Source organism: Dipodomys ordii, unplaced genomic scaffold (assembly GCF_000151885.1).
Source record: "Dipodomys ordii isolate 6190 unplaced genomic scaffold, Dord_2.0 Scaffold165, whole genome shotgun sequence".
In the NCBI taxonomy this organism is placed as follows: domain Eukaryota; kingdom Metazoa; phylum Chordata; class Mammalia; order Rodentia; family Heteromyidae; genus Dipodomys; species Dipodomys ordii.
The window spans coordinates 434,166-452,029 of NW_012267381.1; the positions used below are offsets into that span (position 1 = coordinate 434,166).

At 49.9% G+C, this 17,864-nt stretch overlaps 1 protein-coding gene across 1 annotated transcript; it reads right to left on the bottom strand.

Moving 5' to 3' along the window:
• Nucleotides 1-1,327: 1,327 nt before the first annotated feature.
• LOC105998551 (angiotensin-converting enzyme-like) lies at nt 1,328-16,869 on the bottom strand. Its single transcript, XM_013033302.1, has 14 exons — nt 16,683-16,869; nt 16,395-16,531; nt 15,239-15,397; nt 14,905-14,992; nt 11,885-12,028; nt 11,531-11,722; nt 9,260-9,357; nt 8,893-9,065; nt 6,454-6,677; nt 6,043-6,187; nt 5,652-5,750; nt 3,222-3,344; nt 2,669-2,856; nt 1,328-2,483 (listed from the first exon to the last, which is right to left on the bottom strand). Exons 1-14 carry the CDS (start codon nt 16,867-16,869, stop codon nt 2,254-2,256), a joined length of 2,187 nt encoding a protein of 728 aa, XP_012888756.1. The 3' UTR covers nt 1,328-2,253.
• Nucleotides 16,870-17,864: the final 995 nt, after the last annotated feature.

Sequence of the window (17,864 nt, forward strand, 5' to 3'; positions counted from 1 at the left end):
GGCTGAAACCAAGGCAAATTATCTCCAATTAGCTTCCAAAAGCCGGAAGTGGAGGTATGGCCCAAGTAGCAGAGCATCTGTTGTGATTGAAAAAGCCAAGAAAGATCAGAAACCTGAGTCTGAACCGTGGTGCAAAAGGGAAAAAAAGAAAAATGAAAAAGGAATACCCCCTTCCCACAAAAACCCAAGAAACAAACAAACACAGAAAACAAATTGAGGTCTCAGGCTGTGGCTCAAGTGGTAGTGCACCTGTCTGAAAAATGTGAGACCCTGAAACCAAACTCTAATACTGCCAACAAAAAAGTTGAGTGGAGCCAGGCACCCATCATGGCTCATTCATGTAATCCTCATTATTCAGGAGACTGAGATCTGAAGATCAAGGTTCAAAGCCAGCCTGGGCAGAAGAGTTTGTGAGACTATTACCAATTAACCAGCAAAAAGCTGGAAATTGAGTTGGTGGCTCAGTAGAACCTCAGCCTTGAGCAGAAAAAGTTAAGGGCCAGCACCCAAGCTTGAAGTTCAAGCTCTGGTACTGACGCACACACACACACGCACACACACACACACACAGTTGACTGGATATAGCTCGTCAGTCTAATCACCAAGCTCCTTCTAAAGTAGCTCTGACTATGAATGTAGAAAGTTGGTGCCCACAAGCTGCCCCAAAATTCTGACAGGCAGCATGAACCTCTATGGTTCATAATAATAGGAAAGGGGGTTCATGTGACAATGACCTTTGTCTGGTAGACAAACAGCTCGCAAAACACTGGCTGGGAAGGGGTGTGGACAACTAAAACAGTGTGTGGATGTGGATGGCTGGGATAGATTCAGAGTATGTGTTTATGTGTTCCATTGTCCTACTGAATTGTAAACTTCCAGCGCCTTGTAAACGCACGATTCCTCAACACCACATCCTGTACCATGGGAAAAGCCTGTGTAAAACACTCACACACATACCACACTCACATTGTGCTTGGAGATTGGGGAGCCATAACTGTGGACTTAAGGATATTAGAATTGGAGGTTGAAACTTGCTGGAATTAAGATATTAACACTGACCAGAAGAGGCTAGGCCAAAAAAAATATGTCCAGAAAAATGACCAGTTTCCTTTTAGCCAACTTCTAGGTTTGCTGAATAAATATCTGAAAAAGGTATAGTTATGTTACATGAGAAAAAATATACCAGTGTAAAAAAGTATGATCCTATTTAAAATAAGTGCATGGGGGAGGGAGGGAGAGAGAGAGAGAATAAAAAAAAGGCCGGGGAAGATAATATGTCAAAATATCCACAGTGCTCATCTCTTGATGTTGATATAAAGTGCTTTTATTTATAGTATTTTAAATTTTCTACATAAACACGGAGAGAAAAGTTATAAAAATGTCCCTCAAAATGACATTCTCTGAAATCTAAGCAGGCCTTCCCAGGGACAGCTCCTAGTGAGAATGTGTGTGCTGGGAAGAGCAAGCAGGCAGCCTCTGGCAGTTAACCCTGTATCATCCCTGTCCAGGGAACTCCCTTCCAGGGCCTTCTCTCCTAGGCAATATCTGAATAGCTCTGTCTGAAAACTAAGGCTGTCCATTCACACAAGTGGACACAGAGCTGGTATAGGCAGGAGCTCAAGATGACCTCTTTGAGTCAGGCCCTTCCAGGGTACTTGCCCTGCAGACGAAGCCAGGGGCAGCTAGGGGAACCTGACCATGCATGGGCAGAAAGTTGCATCAACATGTGAGAATCCTATGATCCCAGAAGCCTCCTGAGGATCCTGAGAGGGCAGGAGCTGCCCACCACAGCAGGACACGGGTATGGGTGCCTGAGCTGGTGGGAAGCCAGAGTTGGGAGATTCACCAAGGCTTTTCTTGAAAGGGAATGGAGGAAGCCATGAGGAAAGGGCACCACTGAACTGCCAGGAGAAAGAGAGAGAGCAAGAGAGCACGCTGACCCTCTTCCTGGCTTCCAACTGTGAGGGACACAGACTCAGATGGGGAGGCAGGACTTTTAATTGCATTCACAGAGAGACTAGGGGAGAAGCCCTGTGTTTGATGGCTGGGTGCCTGAAGAATGGAGGCTGGGACTTGGGTGATTCTGGTGGTCTGAGGAGCAGAGGGGAGGGAGGCAGAATGAGAGGAAGAGGAGGGGGAAGAAGGAAAGAAGGAGGAGGGAGGGAGGTGGAGCTGCCTTCTCCTTGGGCATCCTGTTCCCGTTCTGGTTTCTCATGGGACATCCCTTGGCAAGCCCCAGCCATCTTGGTCATCTCAAGAGTGTCTCAGCTCCACCTCAGAGCCAAACTGGGGCCCATGGTGGGGCTGGTGGAAGGTGTGACTGCGGATGCTGCAGACCCTTTGGGCCAGGCCCAAGGTGACTACCAGCAGGGCGACCCCCAAGAAGAGCAGCACCCATTGACCCACTCGGGCCTGCTGTGGCTCCAGATTCATGCCCAGGAAGTTGACGAGGCCGGAGTCTGGGAAGGAGTCTTCCGAGCGAGCTGGGCGGGGAAGCAAGGAGACAGGGCAGTGGGCAGGGCGATGGGCTGCCTGGGGCCATGTGTTCTGGCATCCCTGACCTTGCTGTGAAGTCAGACTGGAGCCTGCCTGGACTGGGGAGAGGGCTCAGCACTGGGTGAGCTGTGGGGTCTGGGCCTAGGGCTGGAGGTGGGGTGGGTGGTGGTACCGGAGTTTGGTGTCCAGTTGTACTGCGGCCAACCCAGTTTCTCCCCATGTCGCCCGTTCTCAGTGATGAGCCATTCCATCAATGGCTTGAAGTAGTTCAACATGGCTGAGGCTGACATGTTAGGCTGGCCTGTGATCAGTTTCATGGCCTCTGGCCATGGCTTACTGAAGCCCAGCTTCATGGTGTCCCTGGGGAAGGTGCCAGAGAGAGAAAAACTGAGTCAGAAAGAACCTGATCTCCCTAGCTCAACCATGGTATCCTTTCTTTATACCCCTCTCCCACCCTCAACTTCTCTTTAGGATTGAGAGGGCCTGAGGCGGGGATGGGGCAAAGACAGGGAAGGAAGGACTGGGTCTTGTGGGGGGAGGGGAAGGCGCTCACATTTTCTATGTAAGTACAACAGAAGCTGCAGCTGGGAGTGGGGCGAGGGTGGGGTGGTTCCCAGCTCAAGAGCCCAAATGGCAGGTGTTTCCAGATAGAAAAGGGGGGGGGTTCCTCAAGGGTTTCAGGCTAGAGGATGGAAACAGTCACAGGAGGGCTGGAGGACACTCACGCCAACAGCTTCCCTGCCTCCTTGGACTGGTAGATGTCACACTTATGCAGGGGGCCTTTGTGGCCAGCTGCCTGGCACAGGGCTTCGTGGAACTGGAACTGAATGATGAAGCTGATAAAGTACCTGGAATGGGATGAAGGCATGATATAGAGTGGGTGGAGGGGCATGTGTCGTGGAGACCCAGCCCCTTCTGTCTGTGACACACAGGGGACACTCAGCAGAGCAAGATGCAGTCAGGATATCAAGGTGAGTGCATTCTGGCCTTTGGAGCTGTCCAAGTCTCTTCCCAGCAATGCCTATATAGATAGATGCCACCCAACCATGAATCTGCCTTTGCCTCTGGGGCTGAAGGAGAAGCCCGCAGGAGCAGGTTTGGAGTAGAGCCCTGCAAAGGCATGGTAAGCTGTTTTGAGGCCGTGAGGTCTCTGTCTCTGGGACGTATGCAAGTAGAGGCTAGCGGCTCATGTGGATCTGGCAAGACTGTGTGGGTAGGGAGAAAAGCCCACACAGTCTTAGCCCGAGCAGCAGAAAATCTCTGGTAGAAATCTGTTGGTCAGAGCCAGAGCAACCTTGCCAAGTCTGGAGAGGATTTAAATGTCCCAACCAACAGCACAGGCTTCTCCCTTTGAACGCTGGGCATAAGCCATGTGCCACTTGTTCCCCTGGCATTTCCCCAAAGCTCTTTGCTCAGGCTGCTGGCCAGGATTCAGGATGTCTCTTTCTAGGGCAGCCGAGTCTCCTTTGCTCACCCCTGACTAGTTAATTGTCCATGCTCAACTGGGCTGCTAAGTGCCACATGGCTGACTTCAGGGTGAGAGTGAGTGCTGTCCTGGAGCCCTAGAAACAGCTCTAGTAGGTATCTGGAAACCTCCTAAGAGTCATTCCTGAGGCAATATCTGGGCCAAGCCTGTCTGATGTGCCTTGGTCCTCAGCCTCCTGCTCCTCATTCTGACCTCTGAGCAGGTGATGCACTCTTCCCTTCCCAAGCTTGGGGGAGGTGGGGGTAGGAGGGCAGGCTTTACTCATCCTCCGTGCATAGCATTGTTTCAGGTGCCAGGATGGAAAGTGAGGCAATAAGACTGGCCTCAACAGGCTTTTAGAGACCATCAGAAGCACAGATCAGCCAGGTGCTGGTGGTTCACACCTGTAAATCCTAGCTACTCAAGAGGCTGAGATCTGAGGGTTGAGGTTTGAAGCTAGCCTAGTCAGAAGAATCTGTGAGAAGACTCTTATTTCAATGAACTCCCAAAGTGGAGGTGTGGCTCAAATAGTAGATGCCAGGCTTGAGTGAAAAAGCTAAGTAAGAGCACTTGAGGCCCAGTACAAGCACAAAAATAAAACCAAAGCAAAGGATTAGAGGTAAGCACAGTCCTTCTGAGAGCTTCTCCTTGATTCTTGGGTAGCCTGCGCTCCCTGTGGCCCAAAGACACCTGGAACTCCTCCCTGAGGTCTCCCCAGCCCATGATCATCTAGGAGGACTCTGGGTCCTTCACATATCCTTCCTCGCCTTCAGCAAGTGCTGGCCTGGAGATCAGGGAAGGAGAAGGGCTACACCGGGCACTTCCACTCTGTGAGCATATGATCTACAGGCTAGTGCAGGAGAGTATTTAACAATGGTAGACCAGGGCCACCTGACCCTCAGCCTTCTAGGGACATAGGAGCCCTCATGGCCACTCTGTGAAATGAGATCAAGGAGAGGAAACAGATGCTCACAGAGGTGGAGGACATTGCTGAAGGAAACTGTCATGGACCTGAGCTTTGACCCCAAGTCTTCCCCTAGTAACCCTGCTTTCCAGCTGAGCTGGGTCTCCAGTCCTAGGTTTTAGGCTATAGAAGGATCTTTGAGGTGCAACTCAAAGTATATCACACCCAATTTTGTTAAATTGTAGCAAAGAAACCACATACTTGTTTTAAAAACAAAACCACCAGAGGGTGAAGGGTGAATATGGTTAAAATATTTTTCTGTTTTATGTGTGAAAATGGAATGATAAAGCTTGCAGAGAGACTGGTCTTGGAAGGGAGTGTGGAGTGGAGAGAAAATGATCATGATGTATTATATACATAAATAGACACATCAACACAAACATCCCTGTATAACTGGTGCAAATGGCAACAACAACAACAACAACAATATGAACAACTGATAGCATTCAATTACCATTCAGACATGTACCATGGCTAATGTTAACTACTCAGTGAGGTTCTGGAAACGTAGGTTAAGTTTCTGTTTTTCAACAGGTTAGATGACACAGGCTCTCATCCAAAAAATATTTAAAGGAAGCATCTTCAGGTTTAGCAGCAGGCATTGGGCCCAGGCACCATGTGTCATGTCCCCGTTCCCACAGCTTTGGGATGGGGCAGCAGATTGCAGTTTAAACATTAAGACTTGGGCAGTACCCTCCTCCCCATGCACCTCCCTTTCCCAATTACCTGATATAAGGCACACTTGAAGGAACATGGAACTTAGCCCCTGGGTCAAAGTCATCTTGAGTTCTGGGTACTGGGGGGCAGAGACCCTGGTACTTCAGCCTGTCAAGGGAAGACATATTGGAGGGAGCATTTAGGGAGAACTTAGCTGGAGGAAGGTTGGAAGTTTTACTGGAAGGATGGTACTTGCATTTAGGATTACACTGAACATCCTGTAATCCTGTAAACAGATCCCTTGAGATCCCTCCAATCACTTACACACACACACACACACACACACACATACACACACACACACACACAGATAGTGGCCCATCTGCAGCCATGAAAGCACACACAGACATCCTTTAGATGACATCTCTAACCCACAACCCTAGGTGGAATGTTCTAGAACCTGAGGCTCCACCACTCCTGGTTGTAGTTTTCCTTGGTGATGGATCCATCAAAGACCCTCCAGCGCCACTGGTCGATGAGGTAGCTGAAGGGGATAAAGGCGATCTTGTCCAGGGCCATCTTCATCAGAAAGTTGATGTCATACTCTGTTAAGGGAAGAGAGCTCAGCCTCCTTCCAGGGCTTAGAATCTCAGTCCCAATGGGCAAAGGGGAGCAGGGCGCTGTACCTCTTTAGACTCTGAAACCTGTCCCTTGGAATGGTCTGCGTGTTCCAACCTCTTAGGCTTACCCTGTTGGGGTCCTCTTCTCCCACCATTGCTCTGTCCCAAACCTCCCTGCAAATGGGCCACCTCCCAACTCCCTGCCCCTTCCGGGCCCTCAGTCCACCAAGATCTCCTTGTCCCTCTCGCACCGTAGCCACCGCCCTCATGCTCCAGCAGGTTGATGCTGTGTAGGTGCTTGGGAGTAGACACAGAGAGGGCCAGCACATCCCCAATGGCCTCATGAAAGCCAGGGTTGGCGCCCTCCCGGAAGGCCACAGGCAAGTCCTTGTACTGCATGAAATACTGGATGTGACCCATTTCGTGGTGGGCCACCACCAGCTCTTCCATGTTGACAGTGGTGCACTGCTTGATCCTGGGGACACGGGGATGGGGAGAGAGGGTGTCAGAAGAGGGACACTGCTGTGTGCAGGGAATATACATGGGAAGGAAAGTAAAAGGGAGAGATCAAGTGAGCCTGAGAAAGAGGAAATCGGGGCACGAGAAGTCCCTAGTCATTCCAGCCATTCTTCAGCCTCAACTGTCCGTTGCTTTCTCATTTGCTCTGGAGATAGTTCCTCAGGGAAATGATGTCTGGCTATTCTCCATCTCATGCAGTCCAACCCTAGTGAGTGTATATGAAGAATTCTTAGGCCTAAGATTGACTGACAGCTGCAGAATTGTCCAAGTCAGGTTTCACCCTTGTTTTCTTCCAATTGCAGGAAGTTCTCCTTGGATGTAACCAAGCACCTGCCTTGTAGTTCAAGTCCAGCATGAGGTTGGGTCTGATTAGTTCCTCTTCTGACATGCTTTTACCCTCTTTGATTCTGCCTACTTTATAACCTGACAACTACGGTCCCCTCCCCCCCCGCTTTTTTTTTGGTCGGTTGTGGGGCCTGAAAGCTGGGCCTGGGCGCTGTCCCTCAGCTCTTCAGCTGAAGGCTAGCACTCTACCACTTGTGCGTCAGCCCCACTTCCGGCTTTTTCTGCTTATGTGGTGCTGAGGAATCGAACCCAGGGCCTCATGTATGCAAGACAAACACTCTACTACCGAGCCACCTTCCCAGACCCAGTCTCCATGTTTTTGAAGGACTCAAAGCCAGGCAGTCTAGTGAATTGTGTCTGTTTTTTGTTTGTGTTTTAGGCTTCTCAAGAAGTGATTATCTTAGCTACTTCCCCACTAGATGTAGCATCTTTTGTCCCTTCTTTTGGATCTAGGTTGTCCATAAGTCTAGCTTTAAAACATAGACAATAGAATATGACAAGCTGGGCACTGGTGGTTCACACCTTATAATCCTAATTACCCAGGAGGCTGAGATCTGAGGACTGTGGTTCAAAGCAGCCCAGGCAGGAAAGTGCATGAGACTCTTATCTCTAATAATCAGTGAAAAGTAGCTCAGGTGGTAGAATGCTAGCCTTGAGTAGATAAGCTGGCCCTGATTTCAAGTCCCAGCACTAACAAAAAATAAAAATATAATAATGTAACATGACTCTCAAAGGCTTTGCCTTTAGCAGCTTCTGAGGGTTGCCAGCTGTCAGGCAATGAATCTGTCTGCCTGAGACTGACACACTGTGAGGGATCACAAGGCAGCTCTTAGCTGGTCATCCAGTCAGCACCCTGTGTGTGAGCAGAGAGGTCAACTTGAACATCCCACCCTAGACAAGGGACATGGAGAAACACCAAGGATCTCAGTCGATAGCAAAATAGGGAAGGAAGAACAGCCAAGCTTTGGGAAGATGGCCCCAGAACAGTTACTTCAGCCACTAAAACTACCCCAGCTGGGGCTGGAGATGTAGCTCAATGGTACTTTCCTACCATATATGAGACCCTATGCACGTGCGCGCACGCGCACACACACACACACACACACACACACACACACACACACACACACACACACACACACACACACCAACTAAGGTCCCCATTATGGTGGAGTAAGGAATAAGCCATTTCCACTGTGCATTGATTACCTAAATTCCAGGTCCACATACTCATAGTCATAATCCAATGGCTGTTTTTGTTTTGCTTTTGAGACAGGGTCTCATTATATAATCCAGGCTAACTATAGATTTCCAAGTGTTGGGATTAAAGGCATGTACCACTACACCTGACCATATGGTTTTTTTTGGTACTACTAATTTCTTAAATAGTTTATTATGAATGTGGCACAGGTAATTAAACTCTATTCTGATGAAGGCAGCTTTGATCTGCCAGTGATGGGAATGGGTTCATGTGAAGTTCTAACAACCTCATGTGCAACCCAGTACAGTGCCCAGGGAAAGAGCTAGGTACATTTGGGGGAGGCTAGGAGTCTGTACAATGTCACTCCTAGGACCAGGTTCTCGAGCATTCTCCAACTGACTGCACTGACAGAGGCTGGCCAGCACTTGAGGGGAACCTTCATTTGTGTTTCTCTGTTAGAATCTTAAGGCTGGAACTAACCTTTTTGCTTCTGGATCCCAAACTTGGTTCTAAACTGCCCTGATCGTTCTTGCTCTTAGCATTGAGAATGGGGACAGACCTTGACTTTGCTGAGCTCCTTGCCCTTGAGCTGAGGATAAGACCCTCTCATTCCACACAGACAGACCTGAAATCCTTGCCGTTGTAGAAGTCCCAGGCTGAGGCATGGCACACCACCTCCCGCCCATCAGTCGGTTTCTCCAGCATCGACTTGTTCCAGAACTCAGGGGGTACAGGCAGCAGCCCCAGGGAGGTGAAGAAATTGTCGGCTTCCTTAAACATCCTTCTGGGTGTCCAGCCCTACAAGCAAGAGAGAGTTCTGCCCAAACTGGGGGCTCTGAAGACAGGCTGTGTGGCAGGATGACAGTAGGGACTGGGAGAGTGCCAGGATGGAGGGCCTGGCTCAATCAGAGGGACTCTCCCATCCCAGCAAGGACTTCCCCTTGGAAATTCCAGGGTGACCCACGGAGGAAGAGGAGCTTAGCCATACGGACCTGCTTTACCATGGCCTCTGTGGCATCAATCTTAGGAGCTGAAGGAAAGGGCACCACCAAGTCATAGATGTTGGACCAAGTCTGACTCCACATGTTCCCTGGAGGCAGGTGAGAAAGAGGTGGAAGAGAGGAGACAGGTGTGTTTTGTGTGTGTATGTGTGTGTGTGTGTGTGTGTGTGTGTGTGTGTGTGTGTGTGAGCACCAGTACTGGAGTTTGAACTCAGGGCCTGAGGGCTATCTCTTAGCTTTTTTGCTCAAGACTGATGCTGTTCCATTTGAGCCACAGCTCCACTTCCAGCTATTTGGTGGTTAACTGGAGATAAGGGTCTCATAAACTTCCTTGCTGTGACTGGTTTCAATCTGTGATCCTCTGATCTTTGCCTCTTGTATAGGTAGGATTACAGGCCTGAGCCACTGGCACCTGACTCAGATGTGGCCTTTTTAGGTTTAATGCTCTCGTGCAGGACAAGGAGCCGGATCCCAGGCCTGCCAATTGTAGTGGTATCTCTTGAGCACTTACTGTTTGCAAACTGTGCTAGACACTTTTAAGTCAAGGTCTTGCTATATGGAATGTACAATCCTCTTGCCTCAGCCTCCCATGTACTAAGATTACAGGCATGTGCCACCATGCTTGGATGTGCTGCACCTTTGGCTTACAAGGTCATTACCATGTTGGTTACAGGTAAGGATCTTGCTGGTCATCAGGAATCAAAAGTGGAGGAATCTTACATCTGAGGACATTTTGCATCATCTGTCCTTCTCCACATGGCCACCACTTCCTGATTACTCTGCCAAGCACACTGTCAGGTTATAACCCCATTTGTACCCACTATGTAGCAGAGGAAATTGGCTGTGGAGTTAGCAACCCTGCGCAGTTCCTGTGCATAATTCCTGCACAGTGAGTCTGGATTTAAAGGCTGGTAGGCTCTTGTCCATCCACCCTGCTCAGTTCCCTCCCTACCCCCTGAGATTGGCTTATGTACAGCAGCTGTTGGCAACTCTGGCAAGAACTAATTGTCTCCTTTGGGAGAGGTGAATGCCTAGGAAGCTGTGTTAATAAAAGAGCCCAATTCTCCAAGACCGGAGAAAGAACAGGAAGTGAACTGAAACAAACCTAAATCTAAAATAGGTGGGAGATTCCAAAATAGATGCATAGTTAGGAACCTTTCATAGCCAAGGCAGAGTGCTTGAGTGGACACAGATGAGTTCTGTGACAGTCAGCAACTGCGGGATGACAAGTATCTCTGAGTGACTGGAGTGCCTGCCTGGCGGCTCCTCCTCTGCTGGTTGCCAGGAGCTGAATTCTAAGCCCCGGCTCTGCCCTGCTCTCAGGCTACCCTGGGCATGCTGACCCCTCTCCTGGGTAGGGTCTATGTTTCTTAACTGCTAAGCTGATGATGTCCACTCAGATGTTCCTTTTTGAACCCAGTTTGTCTCACATGCCAGGCAAGTACTGGCATATATCCCCAGCCCCTCAGGAGCCATCTGGTCTCTCTAGAGAGAGATCAAGGAGGACTGGTGGGTGAGACCTAAGATCCATAGCTGGACAACATTGTAGAGTCTCCCTTGTAACTTCTAAGTGGTGTGTGGCCCTGTCTGGCCTCTCTGCTCATAATAACATGGCCCTCAGGAAACTGTTTGCCCACCAGGGGCAAAAACTGGCAGCATCAACTTTTCTCTAGTTCCTACCATCCTAATGTGCTTTTTGCACATCCAGAGAAAATTGAGGGTCGAAACCCTAGGAAACTAAGGGTCTGGAGAGTAAGGTATATTCTTCTTTGGTTGAGTTCCATCGGCCCAGACTCTGTCCTCTTCCCTACCACCATTTTCCATTCTACCTTTCAAGATGCTGCTCATGTGGAACCTTTTCAACCCCTACTCCTCTGCTTCCAGAGCTCACTGTCTTGAGGCATGATGGGTAATGTGTTCCTCCCCCTAACAAGATCGTGAACTTTTTCCCCCCATCCATCTGTGGCAACTTGCACAACATGGCTCTGTAGCAAATATGGTCCACACAGGGAGGTGGATTGTGGCACACTAATAGAACCCCTGCCTGGCCTGGCCAAGGTCCAACACCGCCAAAAGAAACATATCACCAAATGAGAGCAGGGTGCTTCTCCCGGCCCCCTATTCCACTAGCCTTGGCCACGTTCCCTTCAGTGCTTGAATTCTACCACTATCCCAGCCTGCTCTCTTGCCCTTTGGACAGCCCTGCCTAGACCCTCGCTACTGCCCACCTTTCCCCTCCTCAAGCCACATGCATGCCCTTACCCAGCAGGTGGGCAGGAATGGGGCCCTCGAGGCTGATGCTCTGGTCCCCATAATGCCGGTGCAGGGCGCGGCGCACATAGGCATGCAGGTTCAGGTAGAGCGGCTGCAGCTCCTGGAAGAGCTTCTCCAAGTCTTGTTCCAGGGATGGTGTCTCATACATAGATCTCCAGGAGTCCCCTGCATCAGTGTAGCCTGCACAGGGGACACAGTCAGGCTCTCCCAATACTGCCTCTTTCTCCTCCTGGTAGTTCCATGCTATTTCCAGGGACCTACTTTTACCCAGGATTGAGGAGCCTGATGGTGGCAGGGACAAAGGGACCAGAAAGCCAATGGTAACTGACAGGGGAAACTCACCATTGAGTCGAGCAGCCTTGTTGGCAAGTTCCACATATTTGGGGAAAAAAGGGAGGATGGTTTTCCCCACCTGGTCTCTCCAGCTCTTCCAGACCCATAGCAGTTGTTCGTAGTTTCGAGATGTGGCCATAATATTTGTTAGATCTGGGAAGGAGTGATTAAATGGTTTAATACCCAAGCTCCCCTCCCATCTGCTTATAAAGGGACCTTGACCATTTCAGAACTAGAATAAAACTGGTATAATCGCTGGGTGTCTGTGGCTCATGCCTGCAATCCTAGCTACTCAGAAGGCTGAGATCTGAAGAATGTGGTTCAAAGCCAGCCCACAGAAGAAAGTCAATGAAATTCTGATCTCCAATTGACCTCCAGAAAGCCAGAAGTAGAGCTGTGGCTCATATCGTAGAGCAGCAGCCTTGAGCAAAATAGCTAAGGGACAGTGCCCAGGCCCTGAGTTCAAGCTGCAATTACTCCCTCCCCCCAAAACACATACAAACTGGCACAATAACAAGAAAGTGACAATCTAGGCAACAAGTCTAGTGACAAGAGAGACATGGAGAGCCAATTATGCCAATTATCTGTCAGGAGCTCCCAGAGTACCATGCTTAGAACAACACACCACATATTTACCATCTCAGACATTTGCAGTATGTCAGCAACCCACATGCAAGGGATGTAATTTGTTGCTCCTTCCCTATAAGCAGCTTGTTGACATGTTCAGGTACCTCAGCCGGGAAGGAGCTGGTTCTAGAGCACCAGGTCCCAGATTAGCTTCTCCTCATTCATCCCCACTCTTACTTGGCTCTCAAATTACCTTGGGCAGGTCTGCTTCTCCATTTGTCAAAAGGAGATGGTACCAGCTCTCCCAGGGGAGTTTAAAAAAATTCCTGAGCAGGGACTGTATTGTTCTTATCCTCAGGACCCAGGAAACTCTTCGCAGATTCTCATGCCTGTCATCCTAGCTACTCAGGAGGCTGAGATCTGAGGATCACGGTTCAAAACCAGCCTGGGCAGGAAAGTCCGTGACATTCTTTTTTTTGGGGGGGGGTCCAGTTGTGGGGCCTGAACTCTGGGCCTGGGCCCTGTCCCTCAGCTCTTCAGCTCAAGGCTAGCACTCTACCACTTGAGCCACAGCACCACTTCCACCTTTTTTCTTTTTGTTTATGTGGTGCTGAGAATCGAACCCAGGGCCTCGTGCATGCAAGGCAAGCGCTCTACCACTGAGCCACCTTCCCAGCCCATCTGTGACATTCTTATCTCCCATAAACTACCAGAAAACTGGAAGTGGGGTGCTGTGGTTCAAGTGGTAGGGTGCTTGCCTTGAGCTGAAGAGCTGAGGGAGAGCGCCCAAGCCCAGAGTTCAAGCCCCACAACCAACAACAACAAAAAAAAGAACGAAAGAAAAAAAAGAAAGAAAAAGAAGAATAGCTATGAACATAGTAGAAATGCAAAGAATTGTCTGAGCACCACCAGAGAGCTGGAAACCATATATATTATATATATATATAATTTAAATAATTATATATAATATATATATGTATATAATTTTGTGCCTGCCAATACTGGGGCTTCCTCTCAAGGACTTTTCTGTCTGAGTTGGCTTCCAATCATGATTCTTAGATCTCAGCCTCCTGAATATCTAGGATTATAGGCATGACCCATCAGCACCTAGCAACCCAGGATTTATGCCCTCTCACACTTGCTAAGTGTTGTAACCTCCTCAGTTACAACATGGAGCTGATGTTTCCCTTCTCAGTCTGGGGTACATGACAACTTAGGTATTCATCTCAAAGCTCCTGGCCTGACCCATGCCTGAGACAGAATAGGCCATAGCCATTCACTGTTCCTCAAACCCACACTGTTGGATTTGTGATTAGTCTCCATGCTCTGGAACATGCCAGTGATATCCATTTTTCAAAAGAGTAAACTCAATTAATTTTGCTTGAAAAGGGTATATTTTGAGAAGTCCCTGTCAATCTTCCAGTGATGTGAGTCTTCTTATTTTAGGGGGTGGGGGGATTCTTATTTTGTGGTGTCAGCTATCGGATAGCTCAGCCTCCATCAGGGAGCTGTCTGATGGGGGGGGGGCTGAAGTGTCACACCCCTTTCATGTTCTTCTCCAGAAACATTTGCACCTAGATGTGCGCCCAGGCACGTACAGAAACACATATGCATCTAGATGTGTGCCCAGGCACGTACAGAAACACATATGCATCTAGATGTGTGCCCAGGCACGTACATACCCCTCTCTCCACTTTGTGTGCAAACCCACATCCACCACCTGTAGGCCAAACCCTGCCCCGGAAAATCTTTTTCTTAACCCTGTTTATTTTCCATTTCCCCATCTATTTGTCATTCTTCTAAAGTGGGAGCCAGGCTGGAGGCCAAGAAAAAAAAAAACATTTCTAGGTGGAGATTCCTTATGAAGAATGTTTATATTCCCCAGGCCTGGAAGGGGGTAGGTTAAGAGTATCTCTGTGGTACCTGGGGGTCCGGACTGATCCCTTTCCAAGGAGACAGGCAAAGGAAAGAGGGAGCTATGAGCTGGCTCATGCCTATCCAGCAGGAAGTGAAGGTGGAAGGAAGGGTGATGTTGGAAAGATACCAGCTAGGCCAACTTCTACTCTGGTGCTTCCCAGGGTCCTGTCTGGCCTCAGTTTCCTTTTCAGCCATGTGCTGAGGGTGGGGGAGGGACCCAAAAAAGGCAGAGAAAGTTGAGATGATATAAGTAGAATCACAAAGAGAAGGGGGTGTTGGGGTTCCATGGTTCTATCTGTTGGAAGATGAACTTCAGACCCTGCTGCTCTGTGTGATAGAAAGGGAGAGCCGGGGAGAGTCCTATGCCTGCCTAGCGACAGCATATTGAAGCAAAGGCTGAAGTAGGGGTTGATTCTGAGTGGGGGTACAAAGAGCTCTACTGGTAGAAAGCCAGAAGGGGCATCCATTTCCCCTGACCTGGCAACAATCCCACCCATGCCAACCCAGACCCCACCTCTTTCCCCCTCCCACCAGGGTCTTCTCACCAGGCTCCAGCTGTAGACAAGTGCCATTTATGTGGCACACAGAAGCCACGCTGTAAGTGGTCTCCATGTCCAGCAGGATCTGGTTGTACTGCAGGGAGACAAACAGGCACAATGAGAGGGGAGAAGGTTCTTTGGCCCCAAGGACTATGGTTGGGGCTTTGGAGAACATGTTCCCAAAGATACTGTCTTCTCAGAAATTCTGGGGACATCTATGGACATGGTCCCTGCCACCACTAGACAGATCAAGGAAGAAGCAAGCAGGGGACCAGACCCTCAAAAGCTGGGCTCACTCCCCTCCAACGGCTTTGATTTCCTGCTTCCCCAACGAACACACCTCCTCCAGCTCCTTAACAGGCAGGGCTGCCCGGTCTAGGTCTTGAACTTTCTTTATGATCCGCTTGTTGGTAGCATTCTGGAAATGGCTCACATCAAACTGCTTGGCCCAGGTGCCGTACTTCAGGGTGTGGTTGGCCACTTGCATGTTACTCTGCATCTGAGGGCACAGGGGTTGGTGTCATGGGCTCTTTGGAGCAGCCTCCAGGCAGGAGATGCCAAGGGGGTTGGTGATGAGGATGGTGGGGGGGTAGGGGGCGAAGTTTGATTAAGCTACTGCTTTTGCCTATACAGATCTACAAACTGGGCCATCTGATAAAGTCCTGGGTGCAGTATATGCCCCTCGAGAGATATCTGCACTCCAGATAGATATTCTGACAGCGTAAGAAAGAGATGTCTTAAAAGACTATCAGGTTGGATGGACATCGGTATCTCATGCTTGTAATCCTTGCTACTTAGGAGGATGAGATCTGAATATCACGGTTCAAAGCCAGCCCAGGCAGGAAAGTCTGTGAGACTCTTATCTCCAATTAATTAGCAAAAAGCTGTGGCTCAAAAAGCTGTGGCACCAGCCATACGCAGAAAAACTAAGGGCCAGTGTCCAGGCCCTGGATTCAAGCCCCAGTATGGACACACACACACACACACACGCACACACACACACCATCAGGATGAAGGCAGCTTGTTATCTCGGTAGTCTCCCTGAGGCTTGGGGTCCTATCTGTAAAGTGGGAAGAATATAAGCTGTGTGCTAGTGGCTTATGCCTATGATCCTAGTTACTCAGGAGGCTGAGATCTGGAGATTAAGGTTCAAAGCCAGCCTGGGTGGGAAAGTCCATGACACTTATCTCCAATTTACCACCAAAACACTGGAAGTGGTAGAACACTGTCTTTGAGCAAAAGAGCTTAGGGACAGCATCCAGGTCCTGAGTTCAAGTCCCAGGACTGGCACACCAAAAAAATGTAAAAAATCAGCTTGGTTGATAATAACTTATGTATAGAGAACTACAGTGTGATAGTAGAGACTGGATTTTAGTGAAAGAAATTGTCTTCTATACTCCCTATGGATTTCTCACAAATTTCAGTGTGTCCCTGAATAGCTGTGTGTCTGTGTGAGCGTGCATGCTGTGGGGGCAGCGGCAGGGTATGGCTCCTACCAGGATCTTGCTATTCTCTGTGGTGATGTTAGTATTGTAGTTCCAGTTGGCCTCGGCATATTTGTTCCACACCACCTGGGATGTCCGGTCATACTCCTGCACGAACTTGTTAGCCTCAGCTTCATCGGTTACTAAGTCTGTGGGACAGAGCAGAAGGAAAGAGACAAGTCTCCCCTTCTCCTCTCCAGGGTGCAACCTCGTCAGAATCCCCACCTGCCATTCCCTTCTCTCCCCACACCCTCTTGTCACCCTCCCCTGCCCTGGGGTGTGGGGGTGTGGGGGTCCCACTTGGGCTCTGCCTGCTTGTTGCCCGGTGAGTTGTTGTCTGGATTCTGGTTGTTTCCCAGCCGGATGTCCTCTGGTTGTTTGTCACCTGGTGTGTGGTTACATGGCTGGAGACTAGTAGTGAGTGCCCACAGCAGAGCAGCAGGAAGAGGAGGCTGGGCAGCCCGGGGGCAGCCCAACCTTGGCCCATGGCCACAGGAGGAGCAGAGTCCTGAAGCCTCCTCCCCTGGCCAATAAGAGTGGAGCCTTCAATGTGACCTCATAGAGCAGTATACCAGGCCAGCCTGCCCCCTGGGGACCCTCAGGCCTGGGCACACATTCTCTAGGATGACAGGGGAAAAGATGCCCCTGACTCCGTTCAGGGGGCTCCTGGCACTCAGAGGTGATCCAGCATTCTATGGGTGGCAAGGGGTCAGGACATAGCTGGGAGGAAGTCCACCAGGAACCAGGGGCACGGGCCCGGAGCCCAGAGTTGAGGACTCGCCTTAGTCCCAGGTCACCCTCACTCAGGGATTTACCGATGCCCTCTGGGTAGTTGTTGGGCAATGGTGGATGCCACTGATACTCTGGCCAGCCCAGGACCTCATTGTTCTTCTGGTTCTGCTCCTGCAGCCATTGGCTAAGTGGCTGGAAGTAGTTTAGCAGTGCCTGGGCATCCAGGGCATCTGAACCCACCAGGTCCTTCAGTACCTCCTGCCAGGGCCTGGAGCAGCCTGCCTGCAGCACCTCCCTGTCAGGCAAAATAAGTACTCAGGGCACAAGGGCTACAATGCTGCCCTTGCCTGTATCTGCCCTCCCTCACCCACCCCCCTCCCCACCCCGGCTACAAGGGCCGTGGCATGAAGACCCTATGGCCAAGATTTTTGGGAGGGAGTGGCCTCACCCCATGGCATCTGATACTCATCTCAATAAATGTTTGATGAGAAAGAGACAAGTTCAGTCGTAGAGTGTCCCAATCCAACTAGCCAGTTGTATCCTTTACCAGTCTCTCCCCCTCACTATTCTTTTTTTGGGGGAGGGTCCGGTTGTGGGGCCTGAACTCTGGGCCTGGGTGCTGTCCCTCAGCTCGTCAGCTCAAGGCTAGCGCTCTACCACTTGAGCCACAGCACCACTTCCGGCTTTTTTCTTTTTGCTTATGTGGTGCTTGAGGAATCGAACCCAGGACCTCATGCATGCAAGGCAAGC